The sequence below is a fragment of the Pseudonaja textilis genome, chromosome 2 (genome assembly GCF_049901715.1).
Source record: "Pseudonaja textilis isolate UNSWEBS1 chromosome 2, rPseTex1.2, whole genome shotgun sequence".
Lineage (NCBI taxonomy): Eukaryota > Metazoa > Chordata > Lepidosauria > Squamata > Elapidae > Pseudonaja > Pseudonaja textilis.
Window position 1 is genome coordinate 49,120,307 of NC_141991.1, and position 19,691 is coordinate 49,139,997.

Below are 19,691 nucleotides of genomic sequence, written 5' to 3' on the forward strand. Positions count from 1 at the left end.
TGGAGCCCCACGCTAACTGGCAGGGCCAGGTCTTTAGGGAATATCAGGAGGGTGGGAACCAGCCTCACTCTTGGGAACAAGATGTTCCAAAGGGCAGGCACAACGACAGAAAAGGCTCCTCTCCTGGACCGCGCCAGGTTCCCATTTCATGTCCAAACTTGCTTAGCTTTAGTGGCAAGAGACTCCAGGTGCATGTGACTGGCTCTCATAAATTATCTCCCACACCAGTAATAACATCAAGACAAAGGGAAATAATCACACTAGTGATTCAAGCAGGAAATATCATTACGACCTGAACAGCATAAAACATTGGCTTTGTTTTCACTTTTTAAAGCTTGATCTTCCCCTTCATTTTCCTCCCTTCCCTTTATTGCTTGTATACTTAGTCATGGTATATAATCTTGCCCTCCCCACCGTTACCACACCATGATATCATTATAGTGAATAAACTATATGTAAATATAAACTATATGTAACTAGACTTCTTTTCATTTTATCTCCTGCCTTTAATTTATTTTACCGATTGTAGGACTTCTTCCCCCTTTTCTGCACTGAGCACAAGGTTGTGCATCTTGAATAGGGATGCTGGTATGCATGAGTTCTTTGGGGAGAATACAATAGGAAGTCCTACAGACCAATAAAAAAAACAACCTTGGTCATCAATTTTTTTTTAGTCTCATGAGCAAACTTGAATTTAAACTAGAAGGCATCAGATTCCTCTTTGAGAATGTTTCCCATATTACACTTGAATACATTTTGCAGATTTCATAGGGGAACTACAGCTCTGACTCCTTGATCTTTGTAAATTTCAGTTGACCTTTTGTTAGCAAGCCAGAGACAAAAAAAGGAGTTGCACATGTGGAAAAGTGGAAGTGGGTATGAAACTTAATAATAGAGAACATATACAAGATGACAAAGTCTTTGCTCACATGAAAGATGAATAATGGTTTAAATCCTATGTGGTCCCTGCCACAGAGAATGAACAATATTAGGTAAGAGTTTAAAATGTTCATTATTAAATTGAAGAGGGAATGTAGATCTCTCCAGATACTGTTGAATTAGTCCTACAGGCCAATTGTTAAGTGGGATTCAGTAAATGGCAGCCCAGCCACTCCTACAAAGTTTCCAATTCTATCTCTTGAAAGGGATGAACGAACAGGATTACTCATGGCTCGATTCACCATAGCCTTGTCTAAAGGTTACATGTTGCTCACTGGGTGAATTATCCAATAGCAAAGGAGTGTGGCTGCATAAAAAGGGGGAGGAAAATAGAACCATAGAAGGACAGATTTGGAAGGGACCTTTGAGATCATTTAGTCCAACCCTCTGCTCAAACAGCCCTAACCCTATACAATTTGAGCCAAATGGTTGTCCAATCTCTTCTAAAAAGCCTCCAGTGACAAAGCAGCATTGATGAGGCCTTGGGGTTTCATTAGCAGCAGATTCACTTTCCAGCAATGCCCAGACGCAGGATGCGTCTGATCCCATTTAGTGCAACCCATGGAAGTCTAACTGGTCAAGATGGCACCCATGACCTCATGTGGAAATTTGCAACCAAAAGCATGAAGATCTAAAAGAGCTCTTCTTGGGCTCCCTTTCCTCTAAAAATCAGAACCATTTTGTCCTGATATGAGACTGAAAATATGTCTGCTATTGTTACCTGTAGTCCAAGTTATGGGAGGATGACTTCCATTTCAGGTCACCCTCAGGGGCTGCCACAAAGAAGAGGGAGTCAAGCTTTTCCCCAAAGCACCTAAAGGAAGGACAAGAAGCAATGGGTGGAAACTAATCAAGGAGAGAAGCAACTTAGAACTAAGGAGAAATTTCCTAACAGTTAGGACAATCAACCAGTGGAACAACTTGCCTCCAGAGATTGTGAATGCTCCAAAACTGGAAGTTTTAAAGAAGAGATTGGATAACCATTTGTCTGAAGTGGTGTAGGGTTTCCTGCCTAAGCAGGGGTTGGACTAGAAGTCCTCCAAGGCCCCTTTCAATTCTGCTTATTCTATTCTATTCATCCTCACAGGGCAGAAAGTTAAGTTCCTCAACTGAGGTTGACTTTAAACTGAAAACAGAGAAGTGAATGGAGTGTAAGTGAAGCTAAGAGGCTGTTTCTTAATTTGCATAGTGGTCACAAAGGGACATAGTTATAAATTCTACCTTTTTTTGGCAGCGTGATTGCAAACGAGAGAGAAGTTCATCAAACTGCATTCTCTTTTGGCAAAGCTTAAAAGATGCTGCATTTTTTTCTGTTCCTGCTCTTTTTTGGGCAGGTTGTTCAGAGCCTAAGAATCTGCTCTTTCAACGTGAGATCATTTGGAGAATCTAAGAGAAGAAACTCAGAAATCATAGAGGTTATTGTAGAGGTATGTAATTCACTCTTGGGGTTGAGTTGATTAAATGGGGGGAGGCTTTCAACTCAATGATTACATATTAATATAGATGAATTTAGAGTAATGTGTATTTGAGTGTTAATAAATCTGTGATTTTAGCAACAAACCTACCCCAGAAAGTCAGCACCAGATCAAAACTACGTGGATAACAAGACTTTAATTGCAAATGCTGCTGTTAAAAACTATCTAAGATAATGGAAATATTTGATTTCTTAGGGAAAAATCATTATTTTCCAATGTCTCCTCAGATATTGCCACTTTTCATTAGTTTAATTGTCACTATAAAATACCTCTGAAGTCATTAAGAAAAAATTATCATGACAAAAGGTGCCATTGGGAGAAAAAGAAAAGAGTTGAATACACTAGATACCATTCAAAGGTTTGGATAGGAGCCGGTTAACACAGTATTTTATTCTCACATTGCAATGACTTCTCTTTGGAATCATTTTGTGTTTCTCTGGAAAAGTAGAATGCAGCTTCTTTCCATGGTTTTTCTTTGCTAGTAAATAATGAATTTCAAATCTCTAATACGGATAAAATATGCTGTTGTGTATATAATTCTCTTGATGCAGGTTCATTGTTGTGATGTTTTAAAGGATGGCCCAAAATGTTCATTTACAGAATGAATTCATTTGGCTATTCAGCAAACAGTAAGTCAATATTTGGATTTAGGCAGATTTAAAATACTACTATGGATCTTTAGTCATTAACAGAGCTGCAATCCTGTGCGCGTGTATATGTGTTTAAATTTAGAGAGATAGACTACAGTATTGTCATTTGTTTAATAATGGTAAGGCTGCCCCATTCAAATAAGGCACCTCTGGTGGTATCAACAACAGCAAACAAATAATCCAGCCAAAAAACCACAAAGCATTAATGCATATACAATTATATGATTGTTAATCGAAATGTAAAGGCCTTCATGATCACTAATTATGAAAGAATCCCAAGAAAGAGGAACCAAAAGCTAAAAATAAGCTTTATTAAAGTTTAATACTTAATGGAGTAAACATGCAGTGCTTCGGTGCTTGAATGGATACCAGGTATGTATGCAATGGTCCATCATGGCATTCCCATGCCAAGGAGTAGTGTTTGTAGAATTTTCATACCCAAGACACTGAACATTCATTATTCAGAATAGAATAGAATGGAATGGAACGGAACGGAACGGAACAGAACAGAACAGAACAGAACAGAACAGAACAGAACAGAACAGAACAGAATAGAATAGAATAGAATAGAACAGAACAGAATAGAATAGAATACTTTATTGGCCAAGTGTGGTTGGACACACAAGGAATTTGTCTTAGTGCAAATGTTTTCAGTATACATAAAAGAAAAGATACATTTTTCAAGAGTCAAGAATCATAAGGTACAACACTTAATAATAGTCATAGGATACAATAAGCAATCAAATCATACTAGGAAACAGTCAATATAGTCTCATTCATCAATACAACACAGACTATCAATTAAAAATGTGTGATAATCTAATTTACCAGCCTGTGAAAAGTCTTCCCTGTGAACTCAATGACCCAACACCTGTCATCACTCCCTCATAAATTCCCAAGCTATACCACATTTTTATATCAAAAGCCCACACAGTAGTTAAATATGTCACCAGCTTGGTCCAGAGTATACAATTATGTACTTATAATTTACGTTTTATGTATAGATTGCACACTCAGTGCTAGCTGGTTCAACCAATTCTCTTCATACTCTACATAAATGACCTCTATGATCACAGTAAGAGCAACTGCGTTCTCTTCGCTGATGATGTAAAGCTGTTCAATACCACAGACAATACTGCTACCCTTCAAAAAGATCTTGACTATGTATCAGAATGGTCAAACAAATGGCAACTTCAAATAAATGCTCTGTCTTACATATTGGCAAAAAAAATCAGAAAATAAAATACAGGCTGAATAGTCAAGACCTTGTTGATGATCCAAGCTCTGTAAAGGACCTCATCTTTAATGATCTAAGTGCTAGGGACCACTGTAACTACATAGCCAAAAAGGCATTAAGAGTTGTTAACCTCATCCTACGTAGCTTTTTCTCTGGTAATATCACACTACTAGCTAGACCATACAAAACATTTGCTAGACCAATACTGGAATACAGCTCATCAGTCTGGAACCCACATTATGTATCTGATATAAGCACAGTTGAGAAAGTCCAGAAATATTTCACAAGAAGAGTTCTCCACTCCTCTACTCGTTGTAGAATACCTTATGCCACCAGACTTGAAATTCTAGACCTAGAAAACCTTGAATTACACCGTCTTTGGTCTGATCTAAGTATGGTATATAAAATCATACATTGCAATGACTTACCTGTCAATGAATATTTCAGCTTCAACCATAACAACACAAGAGCACACAATAGATACAAACTCAAGGTTAACCTCACCAAACTTGATTGCAGGAAATACGACTTCAGCAACAGAGTGGTCAATGTCTGGAATACTCTACCTGACTCTGTGGTTTCTTCTCCAAACCTCCAAAACTTTAACCTTAGACTGTCTACTATTGACCTCACCCCTTTCCTAAGAGATCTGTAGGGGGCGTGCATAAACGCATCAACGCATCAACGTGCCTACCGTCCCTGTCCTATTGTTTCTTTTATTTTTCTTATATGTACCCATTTCATGTATTCATAACTATGTATATACTTATACCTATTAGCTTGTAAGCAATTGACAAATCAAAATAAATAAAATAAATAAATAAAATAGCTATTGTATGCTGTATCCTGATTAGCAGCAGAATTTCAATCAAGGTTGATTCTACATACCTACTAAGATTTTCTCAAAGTATATGTTCTAATTTTAACTAACAGGTCTTCTTAATACTACTCTTCATCTGGGATTAGTGATCTCGGTGGATCTTCTCCTAGTTTGTAATTCCTAAGCAGGAAAGACTGCTGAGTAGTTATCAATGTAGGTGTCCCAATCACTGCTCCATGGAAATGCCTCTTAAGGCCTGGCAAAGGGTCAGGCAGGAGTTGTTACTTCTTCTAAGAAGCCCCAAAAGGCAACTACTGTAAGGGAACATCTTCAGGAAAAGCTCTGAATAACAGGTTGTATAGGACCTGGTAAGCATTACAATTTTTAACCAATATGCCCCCTATATGTCATCTGTAACCATCACCACCACATAATCTCTTCATTGAAAGGGACATATTCTCAAAGGAATGGGGATGGGGGTCATAGAGAACATTCATTGGTGAATGGGCAGCTTAGAAACTGAAATTATGAATAAATATAACTAAATGAACTCCAAAAATGCCTGCATTTCTCCACAAAAAACGCAGTCAAGTTGCAGTATTGGGTTTTTTTTCAATGTCATTATTACTGCAATGTAACCATTAGGATCCTAATTAAATTAGAGCTCTAATTCAACAATTCTCATGGTATAACATGCCAAGCACAGAGCCTTTACAAACCATTTTTGTTTGCTCCTCAGATTATATCTCGCTGTGATATCATGCTACTAATGGAAATAAAGGACAATAGGAACAGAATATGCCCTTTTCTATTAGAGAAACTAAATGGGTAAGATGCAGAAATGAAGATTTATTAAAACTGGCAGGGTTGGATGCAGATTTGGCTGAGATTGGATAAAATATTTGGAATGGAGCCACTAATTAGAGTAAATATTTCCTTATTGCTCTCGTTGTTACTGGAAGGCAATATATGTTTGATATATAGGTGGGAGGGTGATATGTATATGAGTCACAAAACCAATATTGATCAAAGATGAACAGAATGAAATATTAGTCTGTACCATGCACATTTTAAACTTTATTTATTTATTTATTTATTTATTTATTGAATTTATATTGTTGCTTATTTGCTCATGCCAAGCAGTTTTTACCTTAACTATATTTATAATATTTATAACTATAATATTTATAACTAAAGCTATATTTATGACCATAATTATAAATATTTAATTTGATGAAAAACTATAAATGAATACAATAAATGTGCAAAGAGTAAGGTTGGAACTGATAGTAACATAAGAAAGGAACCATTTTGTGAGGTGTGTATTTCTTCATACCTTCCTCCAAAGGAGTCCTTTAAATTGTCATAGATGGACATAAATGCAGCCCTCATATAGAGATCTGAGTAAAGGAGTACAAATATAGTTGAACATAACACTGTAAAAATGCACATAAGAACACATTTATATCAAGTGAACTGAAATGTACACATACAGATTTAAAGCATTAAGTGCATAATATCCAGCAGGTACAACATTCAGTTTTAAAATAAAATAAAAACATTTTCTTGTTTTTTCCAGCTTTTCTTAAAAGTCTGCTGCAGTTTGTAAATTGGCCAAAGTGAGGATTTTTTAAATTAATATTTTTCCTTCCCTGAGCTACTTTCCTTTTCAGTGGCTAATCTTTTGTAAGTCCATCATGCAAGGTTCCTTTGTTTTTCCAGTCACTTGAGTTTACAAGACTTTACTCCCAGCTCCCAAGCACACAGGAAAAGCAGGTGGCTCAAGAAAAGAAAAATAATATTTAAAAACATGGATCAAATTTGAAACTCAAGCTGTTCTTCACCACACACAAGTGCTATAACCACTATGCCACTGAGGATGACCTAGAGCAGGGGTCTTCAAACTTGACAGCTTTAAGACTTGTGGATTTCAATTCCCAGAATTCCTCCTCCAGTCATGTTAGCTCAGGAATTCTGGGAGCTGAAGTCCACGAGTCTTAAATTTGCCAAGTTTGAAGACCCTTGACCTAGAGCAAAAGCTGCAGCAGATCTTCTTGAAGAGCAGGTGGGGGGGAAGGCATTCCTGCCTTTGCACAAGAGCTAAAAAAAAGTATCTGGCAAAAGGGTGGGGGGGGGGTTCCCTAAAAGATAATAAACTATTGCCCTACTTACACTGGTACAAGCCAGAAAAGGCTACTTTGGACAGGAAGCAGAAGAACAGAAATTATATTTGTGGTGGGCTAAAGTTGGGGGGGAGCTGACAGTGTGCCTTCCTGCTCTCCCTAAACTGTTGGGGGCGGTGCAGATATGCCCACCTGGATCTGAGAGATTAAAAATCAGATTCGTTTTTCTTCCCAGACGGTCAGAACGAGCATACAGTTATGTGGTCAGTAACCGATTAGGAAGAAGGCATTACAAGGAGCAATACGCTTTTTTCTACAGGTATGTTGATTACATAATTTCATTCAATATAGAAGATATTATTCAGAATCTGTGAGGAAAAAAATTGCAGAGGCCTACAGCTACAGAAGTGGTTGTCTGTCTGTCTGTCTATGAAGGTGAAGGTTTGTTCTTTGAGCTTATGGGTTGGTTTCCAAACGTTTTGTTACCAGGCTAAGTAACGTTTTCAGTGGAGTTTAGGGGATGTCAAGGTCAGTGTTCTTCTGTTTATAAGGGCTTCAGGCATGGGTGTGTCAAGTGAGGGTCTTGTGATGGGCCTTGTGATAAGGAGATTACATCAGGTCAGGATCATTGGGAGGTAAACTGCTGGTGGGGAAGTTGTGTAGGTTGGTTGAAGGTCGGCACTGTCTCTGGTTAGCTGTGTGGTTGGTTTGGATTCTAAGGGCTTCGTAGGTTGATTGTAGGTCAATGTGTCTGTTGAGGGTATTGCTTGTGAAGTACCACACCTGAAGCCCTTGTAAGCAGAAGAACACTGATATTGGCATCCCCTAAACTCTGCTGAAGATGTTACTTAGCCTGATAATGAAACATTTGAAAACCAACCCACATACTCAGAGAATGAACCTTCACCCTCATTCTACACCTGAGCTATAGTTATTCGCCACTATCTATCTATATCTATCTATCTACTCTGTCTCTGTCTCTGTCTGTCTTTCTCTCTATCTATCTATCTATCTATCTATCATCTATCCATCTGTCATCTATCTATCTCTATCTACTATCTACAAATATACAAATATAGACAAATAAAATGCAGTAATAAGCCAAGTTGTTAAAACAGTATAAATCAAATAAAAACATGGGAGGAAAACTGAATTTCTGTTAATGCACCATGCTCTCAGAGGAACAAAAAAGAAACATCATTGTCGGTAGCAGAATCTAGCTCATCTGCAGTTGCTAAGATAGGGAAGGTGTAAAAAGTTGCTGTACTTAGCAACAATAGCTAATGACTACTGACTATAAACTTCTTGAAAAGAAAGTTGGAAGTGGCGCCATAGGAGGATGTGAAAACCTAGATATTCATTAGATGGCAAGAAAAAAACCTTCTTAGTTTTATAACAACTCTAAGCCAGTTAATAATGAACAAGTAACATTGTGAATGGGTTCTGTGAATATTAAATGATAAACTATCCAGCCAATTTAGCCTAGGCTCAAGTGCCCATGTGCATCAGCCCGTCAGATATTAGATCTAATTATACCAAATATTTTTGCTAACCTAATTTAATTAGATGTTATTCTATTGAATTCAATTGTTTTAGGATTGTAAGTTAACCATACGAAGAATTTTTGTTACCTATTTTTTTTATTCTGTAAGTCCTATTGGCCACCTTAAATTGAAAAGACAGCATTAAAATCATCAACATTAACATGTTCACCCTTGAAACAGTAAGATTCTACTAATACGTTAATTTACACTACAGGTTGGATAGCGTCTGTGTGAAGCAAGTCTATCAGTATCCTGATCTACAGCCAGGTGATGAAGATGCCTTTTCCAGAGAACCTTTTGTTGTTTTGTTCAACGCTCCAAGAACAGGTTAGATACAGTTAATGTACTTTGTCCTTCCTGTTCAAAGGTTAAAAGTCAGAAGAAATGGGATCCTTGGAGAAGCCTGAGATCTGGAATATCCGGAAATATCCCTGATCTTTAAAGCTAAGAGCTCTTCTAACCAATATCTGTTTGGCAAACCACCAACATTCCCACAGGCCCTATCCCAAAACCCAAAGAAGGGCCTTTTCTTCCAACCTGGTTTTAATGAGGTGTTTAAGCAGTGGAGGGATTAAAAATTTTTTTACTACCTGTTCTGTGGGCATGGGGTGGTGGGTGTGGCATGGTGTGGTGGGTGTGGCTTGGTGGGCATGGCAGGGGAAGGATACTGTAAAATCTCCATTCTCACCCCACTCCAGGGAAAGGATATTGCAAAATCTCCATTCCCTCCTAACCTGCTTTCCAGCTCCGTTCTCCTGTGCAAGGCAACAAAATTAGACCCAGCCAATCAGCTGGGACTCGGGAGGCAGAGAATAGATGGGGATGGGGCCAGTCAGAGGTGGTATTTGCCAGTTCTCCGAACTACTCAAAATTTCCACTACCGGTTCTCCAGACCTGGTCAGAACCTGCTGAATACCATCTCTTTGTTTAAGGATAGGGATAGGGGTCTTCCAAGAGACAAATACTCACCCTTGAGCCTCAATTCTAAAAAATGTGTCCAAATTGCAGAAACTACCTTGTTTCAGTAGGGTGATCTTGAGGTGCTTGGCAGAAATCAATGGGTACATGTGGAGAGGGAGGATTCTATGTAGCCCAGAGGTCATTGCATTAACATGGTGTTTAGACCAGTCTGATGCATCTGCTATGGTCACTATTATTCCAGCAAGCACAATTGATATAATCACAAGTTTTTTTTTAAAGGGCTTTAAGGCGGCAAAAGAAAGAGCAAGCCAAAAACACCTCAGTTGGTCCACACACTTAAGGCATGTGTGTCCCTGCACTTTAGAAGGCAATACATGCAATTGTTGACTTATGACTATAATTGTGCCTGGCAATTATGGTTGAAAGTTTTGACAATTCTAAAGCGGGTCATCATATGATCAGACCCAATTTTATGACCTTACTTGCAGCAGTGGTTAAGTGAACATGGCAGTCATTAAGCAAACCCAGTGATTGCTATGGACCGTTTTTTTCCAGAAACCAGAAGTAAACATCAATTTCCAACAAAATTGTGGTAAATTATGGTCATATGGCCATGAGGCAATGCAAATGGCTGTATATGTGGGTCAGTTGTTGAGCGTCCAAAAGAAACTTTTAAACCAGATCATACATAGCTTTGGGAGATCTGTCACCAAACGACTAGTCGTAGGTTGGCGATTATCCATACTATATCCAAAATAATGATAGACCCACTATTGGGTAAATTGAAGCAGCAACTATCAGCGTTCCAGAAAAACAAACACCAACACCAAAACTCTGAGACAGGCATTTTCTCAAAGTTCCATTTTATTAGAATTATCATACTGGCTCATCTGGGAAAACCCGAATTTGGGAGTTCCAAGTTTTCCCCCAACAATTGAAAATCAAAAACCCATCCCCTGCACCCCACAGTCCATCACATGGCCCAATCACCATCCATCCCAACTGGAGACAATCCTCTAAACCACTCCTCAACCAGGTGCCATGACCTTGACTGAAAAGAAGAATGCTATTATGTCTAACTACATCCACTCTATGAAATCCCCCCTCCCAATTTCCCAGGCACAGGAATGTGGCAGCATGGAAGCTTCCGGTGCTAATATGACTTCCAAGGCTGACAGGAGCTTTGAAAAGCAGATCAGGAGAATGGCAAATTGAAGTGAAGCCCTTTGCATTGTTCTCAAGTAATTCAGCAGCCATTTCATTGCACCAAAGAGTCCATTTTCCAGAATAGACTGCCCCTCTAACTGACCACTCTCTAGCTGTTGCTCTACGTAGACAACTTGCAACTGGGGTTGTTTCTGTTTCCATTTCAAAGACACCCAGTTGCATGAAGTGGTGCTACTGCATCAAGGAGGGTGGTGTGGTAGGAGGAGTGCTGGAGCTTTCTCCTGACTCAGGTGGTGGGACATCATGGGACATCTCTGCAGAACAGCTGAATGAAACTCTTGTCACAACAGGCTGAACTGCTTTCTTTCCCCTTTTACAACCCTACTTGTCTCACCAGCTGCCAGTTTAAAAGTAATTCTTCAGTGTAGAAGGGATGGGACAGTGAGACTGGAAAATCAGAAAGAAAGTAATTGGCAGGGCCACAAAAAAATTATTTTGTTTTTGCAAATTATCTCTGCGTTCAAGTCCATGAAAATTAAATGTCTAATTCTTCAGTCTGTGAGTTTAAAAATGCCAATAATCCATCATTTTTCTTCTCTTTGTTGGTTAAGTGGTCATGGAATTTGTGATCATCCCAATACACACAATGCCTGAAATGGCTGTACGAGAAATTGATGAACTCTACGATGTGTTTCTGGATGTCAAGTTGCGCTGGAACACTAAGGTTAGTCAAGGCCAGCTCAACAGAGTGAGCCAATATTCTCTCATGTGTGTATTATGTATTATGTATTTAGCAGCTCTATCTGAATATATGTATCTCATTTTTAAAAGAATTTTGTATTTATGGGAGACTTCAATGCTGGCTGTGACTATGTGGCAAAGAAGCAGTGGAAAAATATCCGATTACGAAATCAGACTGACTTTGTTTGGATAATTGATGATAAAAGCGACACAACTGTGAAATCAACAACACACTGCCCCTATGACAGGTAATGTTTCAGGCTGACTCATTCGATTCCATTCAGTACATCTACTAATACTACCTATTATTTGCAGTATGAAAAGAACCTGTCCTGTGAGATTGGCAAAGCTCTAGCTGATCATCATCGCAGGAGATGAAGACAACATGAAAATAGTGAGAATCAAGCTAGCTAACTTATATATAAGGCAGGAATAGACAATCTATAGTCCCAGATTGCCTGCAGCCCCCAGTTTTGGCCTCCCATTCTCTCTTTGACTATCAAAAGTGGTTGGCATGGTAACCCATCATTTTGAAGCAAGGAACACTAAAACTATATGCACCCTAAAAGTCTTCATGCAACAAAGTGTTTTACACACACACACTCAAGAAAACTTTGGAAATCTCTGCTTTTTAATCCATGTTCTTCACATCATTGTTTCAACCATTTAATATGGCCCGTCTTCCCTACTTCGACTGTTTTGGTGGATAAGTCCCATCCTTTGTGAGAAGGTTTTAACCAGGATCATACTCACTTACAGTATGGTAGCCTCTCCCCCCAATTGAGTTAGACCAAGATATGGAGGCCAGCTGGCTGGCTGGCCATAATTCAACCTTTCCTAACTGGTAGCATGCATCCTCTCATGGCATAAGTATGTCTAGCTGAGAGCAGGTTGTCTCAGAGGTCTAAATGGTGGAACTATTCCAATGCTACTTGGTCTAATGAGAGAAAACTAGGGTGAGAAGGTTGGTCACCAATCAGCTTCTTAGCAAGTAAATTCGTATTGCGTCTTGTGATACAGCAAAATGGAACTAAAGCTGCCAGCTTTGTCTGAAAGAATTTTTCTGATTTTCAGAAAGAAAACTTTGTACCTTTATTAAATCTACTACCTAGAATAAGCTATCTAGATATTGTCTTCCTTGATCTTTCTTTGGAACATGGTTCTAGTACATATATGTCCCCTGGATCAGGTTACATAGCAAAGGGTATTTCCAGCTGGTTGCATAGCAGAGGGTATTTCCAGCTGGTTGCATAGCAGAGGGTATTTCCATCTGTCTTCAGTGAACTTTTGATAGCTCACCCACAAATATTTCAGAAGTCCTGGATCTGTCTAGAACAGACAACAGCTCCAAAGTTGCCTAGTCCAACATGATTCACCAGCCAATTCTGCTTCTTCCAAACCTCAACCCTAAATCAACCCTAAGTAATCTCTTTTACTTCCTTCTCTACCTTATAGCAACTGTTATGTGAAACTATAAAAACTGTTTTGTGGCTAGTTATCAGGTTATCATTTGAGGCAAATTCTCTCCAGCCTCTTTCTGAAGTTCTCTAACGAAGGGGAAAATATCACTTCATGACACAACCTGCTCTGCTGGTTGACAGCTTTCATTTTATCCCTCTTTAGTCTACTCTTCTGTTATATAAACATACCCAGTTTCTTTAACCATTTTCAAAGAATTTGGTTTCCAGTTCCCTCACTTTCTTGATAGCTTTCATCTGAACTTGTTCCACTTTGTTGATGTCTAATTACACATGCTTGTCCCAGCATTCAAAGTGGGGTGTGACCAAGACAGTGTAGAGTAGAGCAATTATATCCCATGATTTGAACTCCATGCGCCCCAGGATAACATTTGCTGACTCACATAGATCAACTTGGGATACTAAAACACATGTACTACTTTTCACATATACTGCTGCCAAGCCAATAGCCAAAGTACTTCTGTGCTTCGTGTTTTTCAAGGTTTATTTTCCTTCAGATATAGGACATAATATTTTTTCTGTTAAATTTCATCTTGTTTATTTCTGTTCAAGCCCATCCAGATCTTTCTGAATCTTCTTTTTCTCATCTAAAGTGTTAGCCACTTCAAACTGTTGCATTCTTTCCCAAGGATGTTACCCAGTTAACGCTCTGTAATTTACCAGGCCCTCCTTGTTTTGAAGAAAAGAGCTATACTTGTTCTTGTGCTCCTCCAGTTTTGTGGACTTTGCCAGTTGATCTAGGAATTCCCCAAAATTAAAAGTTGAATAGGAATGGAATTAAGTAAACCAGCTGATCAGGATGCATTCCAACTTTTTAATAATTAAGGCAGCTTTCCTTTATATCTGGTCAAATATGTTCTTAGGTAACAGATCTGGAGGGAATCCCCACTACCATATACATGTTTATCCCATTGACCTCTGGGCAGCTAATAATTAAACATAAAAAAGATGGTTGACAAATCTACTCTTCATGAAGCTGATGAAATCCTGTGCAGGTAGACATGGCAAAGGTCTAGGTCTAATGAGGCTTACATCCTTGTAACTCTACCTAAATATTATGAACTTCACATGATTTTCACACGAGCTCTACCCTGATAGTTTCTCTTGGCATATAATAATAAAAGTATGGGACAACCAGTGAGGGTGCAAACTGTTTCAAAGAAGGTTGTAGATCCAGACCATCATATTATATTAGTACAAAACTACTGCACTCCACAGCTGAAAATTCTTCCAGAACTATCCTGGATAATTTATACAAAATAAATTATATTTTATTCAATTGAATGAAAACTAGTAAAAAAAAAAAAAAAGGCAGGACGCTCTCTCTATCTTATATAATGGCACATGTAACCTACTGCAGCCCTATTACCCAGCCCAGTTCCATTGGATCAAGGTACATTAAATTCAGCAAAAAAATCCAGTCCTTCATGCTCGTATGTGCAAAGGATACAAGGAAAAAAACAAAAGCCAGAAGATGAGAGATTCTCCCCAGCTGCTTGTGATACTGCAGTGCAGCAGTGGGTCAAAGTGCTGGCTGCAGGCCACTGGTGCTTTTGAGAATCCAGCCCAGGATTGGCATTCCACTATATGCAACCTTTTCTGCAATATATTTCTTCTAGGGGTGCTTAGGTAGTTACTAATGCCATGGTCTTGTTCCCACTTTCTCTCACTGTAAAGGATTGTGCTCCATGGAGAGATGCTTATAAATACCACCACGCTGGGCTCAGCCAAAATCTTTGATTTTCAGAGTGCCTTCTCCATGACTGAAGAACAGGTTTGTTTTGAAGCATTGGGTGATGCATGCTCCAGGGAAACTTTCTCGAGGTCCTTTATCTTTGGGACCTGCCAGGACTTGTGGTCACATATCTATGGCAACAAAGGGGAAAGAGGAATGGAAGTGGGATCAACCAGGAAAGAAGAAGGGAAGAACTAAGACCAAGGTAGACCAAGAAGGGAAAATAAAGCAATGGGTAGTAAAGCAATTTCCCACTACTGGTCCTCCATTGATGCTGATTAGATTCTTATGAGCAAAGATGCGGTGAGAGTGGAAGCAAGCAAGAATTCCTATTTCTACAGCAGCCTTCCCCACTGACCTCCCAGTATGTTGGAACTGTAATTGCTACAATTCCCGGTTCGCCTTAGCAAGTGTTTGTGTAGGTGGAGTTGGTGATCTATAGGCAAATTTTGGCCTATGAGTTTTTACACAATTTGTGTGTGTGTGTGTGTCTGCTTCTCTAAATATCACCAATTCGTCTTCAGAAAAATTAAGACTACTTTACCACCCTTGATTTATGAATGGTTGCTTAGTGACCATTTTGAAAACACCGCCAAACCCCAAAAAACCTTCTTAACAATCACTGTGTTTGTTTAACAACCAACTGCTTCTATACCTTCAGAAATATGGTCTACGCCAGGGGTCCCCAAACTTGGCAACTTTAAGACTTGTGGACTTCAACTCCCAGAATTCCTTGCCAGTTGCCAAGTTTAGGGACCCCTGGTCTATGCAATAGATGGGTACCTCTGCTCTCATTTAATTTCTTAAAATGTATAGCAAAGTCTGGAGTTTATATAATCAGGAAGAGGAAGTATCTTTGCTTCATGTTTGTTGTAAAACAACAATGAATAGCAGCTACAAATCATAATATTAACTTTATACATAATAGTTGTGATATGTATTAGTGCACGGATGGCCAAACATAGTCTCTTAACTTAAAATATATATATCTTCACAGGCCTTAGCAGTGAGCGATCACTTCCCAGTAGAATTCCAGCTGAGAACAACCAGACGTTCCTCAGGAAGAACAACCAGATATTGTAGAACTCTTGTATAATAAATCCAGTGAAATGTCATTCTAGTCAAGCTTAAAACACGCAAACACAAAAATGTATTTTCACAAGAGAAAAGCTGATTTTGGGGGGGTCATTTTTGTGGACATTTTGCTACATTATGATATATTTAACAAAAAAAAATGCAAAGCCCATATCTTTAGAATATTCAAAATATTCAAGATGAATGAAATGCTGTTTGTTCATAAAATAAACAATCTAGATTAATTTGAATCTCTTAGTTTATATCACATGAAATATTTGGTGAAACAGTTTGTTCAGAATTGTTCCATATCTGACCTTATATAAACATAGAAATTTAAGTAGCCAGAACAGATGTGTTTGCATAATTTCTTTTTGCAAAGTTCAAATTCTGCAGACACAAAGCCAGTTTGAAGTCAGAAAAGGTCATATTAGGCTGCATTCCAAAGGTCATCTTCATAAACTCCGTTGTACTGAGATAGCAGCTTGGTTCATACATTGCTAAGACATAGCCTGGAGTTTGTGGCTCAAAATGTGTGAACCAAGCCAACACGTTCCATCTCCAAATAATAATTGAAATAAATGATGACTTTAGATATCCTTGAACTCCAGAAAATTTTGAACGCGAGCTGTTCTTGAATTCCTCCAGGTGTTTTTGCCCACAAATGTTCTTTCATAATAATGTAGTTGACGGTCTTTGGGTAAGTTAGACATAAACATACAAGATGATAACAAGTAAAGGGTCAGCCTGCCGAAGACTATTACGTTGAATCAGATTTTATCTCATGTTTGACTATACTTTGATGCGTAGGATTTATTTTCTTTGCAGTATTATAGTAACATATTAGAGACCATGTTGTATAAAACCTGATAACAGTGAGTGTTCATATTAGTAGGGCAAACAATTACCCAAGGCTTGTTTCCGTTAAGCAAAAAAAAAAAATATATTTTCAAACTGTGTACATACAATTGGTAAGGACCATGTAAGTGTTGGAACCAGTTGCTTATAAAGTGTGTTCATCCACAACAATATAATGGGCAGAAGGAATCACTTTGAAGAATAGAAGGGAAGATTCACTACCAAGACAAAAGTCAGATAAAAGAAAGCTGAGTTGGGGTTTCTGGACCTTAGAAAACTTCCCCAACTAAAACCCTCCCTAGTTCTCATAAAGATAAAAGGGGAATTGATTCAGACTTGTAAAAGTCTGTTCCATAACCTTATAATAAAAATAGTATTAGCCTGCATAACTTTCCTCATCTGATCTACTCTGAAGAGCCGATAGAAATATACATCTCCTGTACCAGTTTGAATCCATATAATAAATTCAAGCTCACTACTCCCTTTAATAACTAGTTCCCTTGGTTAGAAAAATCTTCACTCATCAGTAGCCCCCAATGAAAGTGCCTTGGATTATTAGGAATGGCTTATGTAGACTTGATTAGTTTATTCATCATAGTTTAATCATGGTTTTTGAACATGCCACCATTGACTTGCACCATATCCTATGGCAAAATTAAGCAAGCTGTGCTATGGATTGGCCTGCTGACAAGTTTGAAAAATAACAGTCATTATAATTTATTGCACTTTTATTATATATTGCCTACCTCAGGAAGAGCCTTAATAAGAACTGACACAAAAGATTTGCTCATATATATTAAACTCTTATCTTTGTCATCCCCCTTCTATTTTTAATTATACTGTCATTCTTCTTTTCACCAATGGTGTTCTATATTACAGGTATAATTAATTCTGCCCTAAAGCAGAAACAATTGATTCTAGCAGGGTCATTCCAGAAAGAGAGAAAATGATTTATTCACCTCCTGTGGTGAGTCGCTAACAATGTCCTGCTTGTCTTCTTTTCCTCATCAGCAACCCAGTCTTGCTTCTTTACCTATTTACCTATTTTCCTCTGCACATCTTAGATCTTATCTGCTCTACTGATTTTAATCAAGAGAACAATATGGAGAGATCAAATAACTGCTTCAATATCTCACCCAGCCCAGTTTTTTTAAAAATTTACTTAGTCACCTATTAAATTTATAAGCTGCCCGTGTGAAGCAACTCATAGCAGCAAATCTGTATAGAACTGTAAAGGAGACTTTCAAAATGCCACAGCAATGTGTTATTAAACACTGCAACAGAACTGCCACATTCCTTGGCTCTTTCTGTTTCCCCATCCCTTCCTGGTATCAAACCAGCACTATTCAGCTTTCATTTACTATATCTTTGGTCAAACTGAATTGAAGACATAACAAAGCTGATCAAGTGAGTCTAAACATGGCAGCTTGGAAAGTCAGATCAGAAAAACATTTTGCTCTCCTCCTGCCCCCAAATCAATGCTTTTGAACATTGAGGAGTTCAAGAATGCAAATAGAACCATGGACGCCAAAGGGAAATGCAGACTAGCATAACCAGGCAGGGGGTGGGATTCAAATTTTTTAACAACCGTTTCTGTGGGCATTGCTTAGTTGGTGGGCGTGGCTTGGTGGCCATGTGACTGGGTGGGTGTGGTTTGGTCGTCATGTTATTGGCTGGGCGTGGCCAACTCAATATCCCTCACATCAAGGCACGCATCTCCTCGCCTGGCCTCTCATGACTGTGGGGATGCTGCAACAGTTGTAGGTGTGAAAAATGGTCCTAAGTCACTTTTTTCAGTGCCATTGTAACTTTGAATGGTCACTCCACACAAACAAAGTACCAGCAAAGGAGGGGAAAAAAACTCCAGAAAAGTTCCAGAGACAGGAAGTCTAGTCCTACCAAGAATGTAATAAGGGTTAATGGAGATGCAGTTTCTGTAAGCAACACCAGAATGTTTCCTTCCTGCCTTCCTTACAGGACCAGGCCAGTAATTTCTTCTAACAACCGGTTCTCCAAACTGCTTAGAATGTTAACAACCGGTTCTAGCAAATAGGTGCGAACTGATAGAATCCCATCCCTGTAACCAAGTGATTATCCTATAGAAAGGATTTGGTCAGGTAGTGGACAAGTCTCTTTAGTCTTGTGTAAATCTCCAAGACCGAAGACCAATGAATGATAAAAATAGAGCTTGCCAAGTAAAATCGCACCAGCTACACTTCCGTTAAAGGCAGGCTGGTAAATCTGCCTTTATTTCTCATTTCTCAGCATCCTTCTTCAGGGCCTCCACTGCGTGAGCATGTACAAGTCACCCTTCAGGAACAGCCAAAAGTTCCCATATCTGAATAAAGTCCAATCTAACCCCACCTGACAGGATTTCTAGATGTAATTAAGGAAAGGAGACAAATGCATTGCCCTTCCAAAAAATAATATACGAACTAAAGCATAATTATATTTCAATAATTCCCTTCCCTCAAAAAAAGGATTTTACCAGCAAAAAGTAGCAGATTGTGTCCCTTCTAGGATAAAAGAGTTGCATAATTTAAAATAATGTGAACTTTTCTTACTTAAAAAAACTGCATAACTTAGAGCTATATCCACTTCTGTCCTTCTCATTATATTTGCTCACTCTAATACCCTACATAAGCATTGGACTAGGATTGTCCATAAAGGAATATATGGTTTTCTTTCCTTTACACGTATTTTTCATTTTGTCTTTTTTTGGTCCTACATTCCATTTCTGTTCCCACCAGAGGGTGCACAAACCTTTTCTTGCTTTAAAAGCTCACAAGACACCTATTTAACTATAAATCACTACTTTTTAAAATTTTGATTTAGTTAATAGAGCAAACCAGTATTTCTGAATTTTAACCAACTTAAGGTTCTCCTGAGACTTATTTTTCAGCCTACAGGAGGTTGTCCCAAAGTTATA

At 38.5% G+C, this 19,691-nt stretch overlaps 1 protein-coding gene across 1 annotated transcript; it reads left to right on the top strand.

Annotated features, from left to right (window-relative positions):
- The first annotated feature begins 2,159 nt into the window (after nucleotides 1–2,159).
- On the top strand, nucleotides 2,160–16,155 carry DNASE1L3 (deoxyribonuclease 1L3). The gene is made up of 8 exons (XM_026721320.2): nucleotides 2,160–2,366; nucleotides 5,861–5,949; nucleotides 7,480–7,563; nucleotides 9,003–9,115; nucleotides 11,488–11,600; nucleotides 11,708–11,865; nucleotides 14,773–14,869; nucleotides 15,828–16,155. Exons 1-8 carry the CDS (start codon nucleotides 2,235–2,237, stop codon nucleotides 15,924–15,926), a joined length of 885 nt encoding a protein of 294 aa, XP_026577105.1. The 5' UTR covers nucleotides 2,160–2,234; the 3' UTR covers nucleotides 15,927–16,155.
- Nucleotides 16,156–19,691: the final 3,536 nt, after the last annotated feature.

What these genes read in the sequence shown, in the direction of transcription:
- DNASE1L3 (XM_026721320.2), top strand. Translation starts at nt 2,235, where the DNA reads ATGCTGCATTTTTTTCTGTTCCTGCTCTTTTTTGGGCAGGTTGTTCAG. An exon ending in GTTCAACGCTCCAAGAACAG is followed by an intron (nt 9,116 to 11,487) that starts GTTAGATACAGT and finishes TTGTTGGTTAAG; the next exon opens with TGGTCATGGAATTTGTGATC. An exon ending in ACACACTGCCCCTATGACAG is followed by an intron (nt 11,866 to 14,772) that starts GTAATGTTTCAG and finishes CTCACTGTAAAG; the next exon opens with GATTGTGCTCCATGGAGAGA.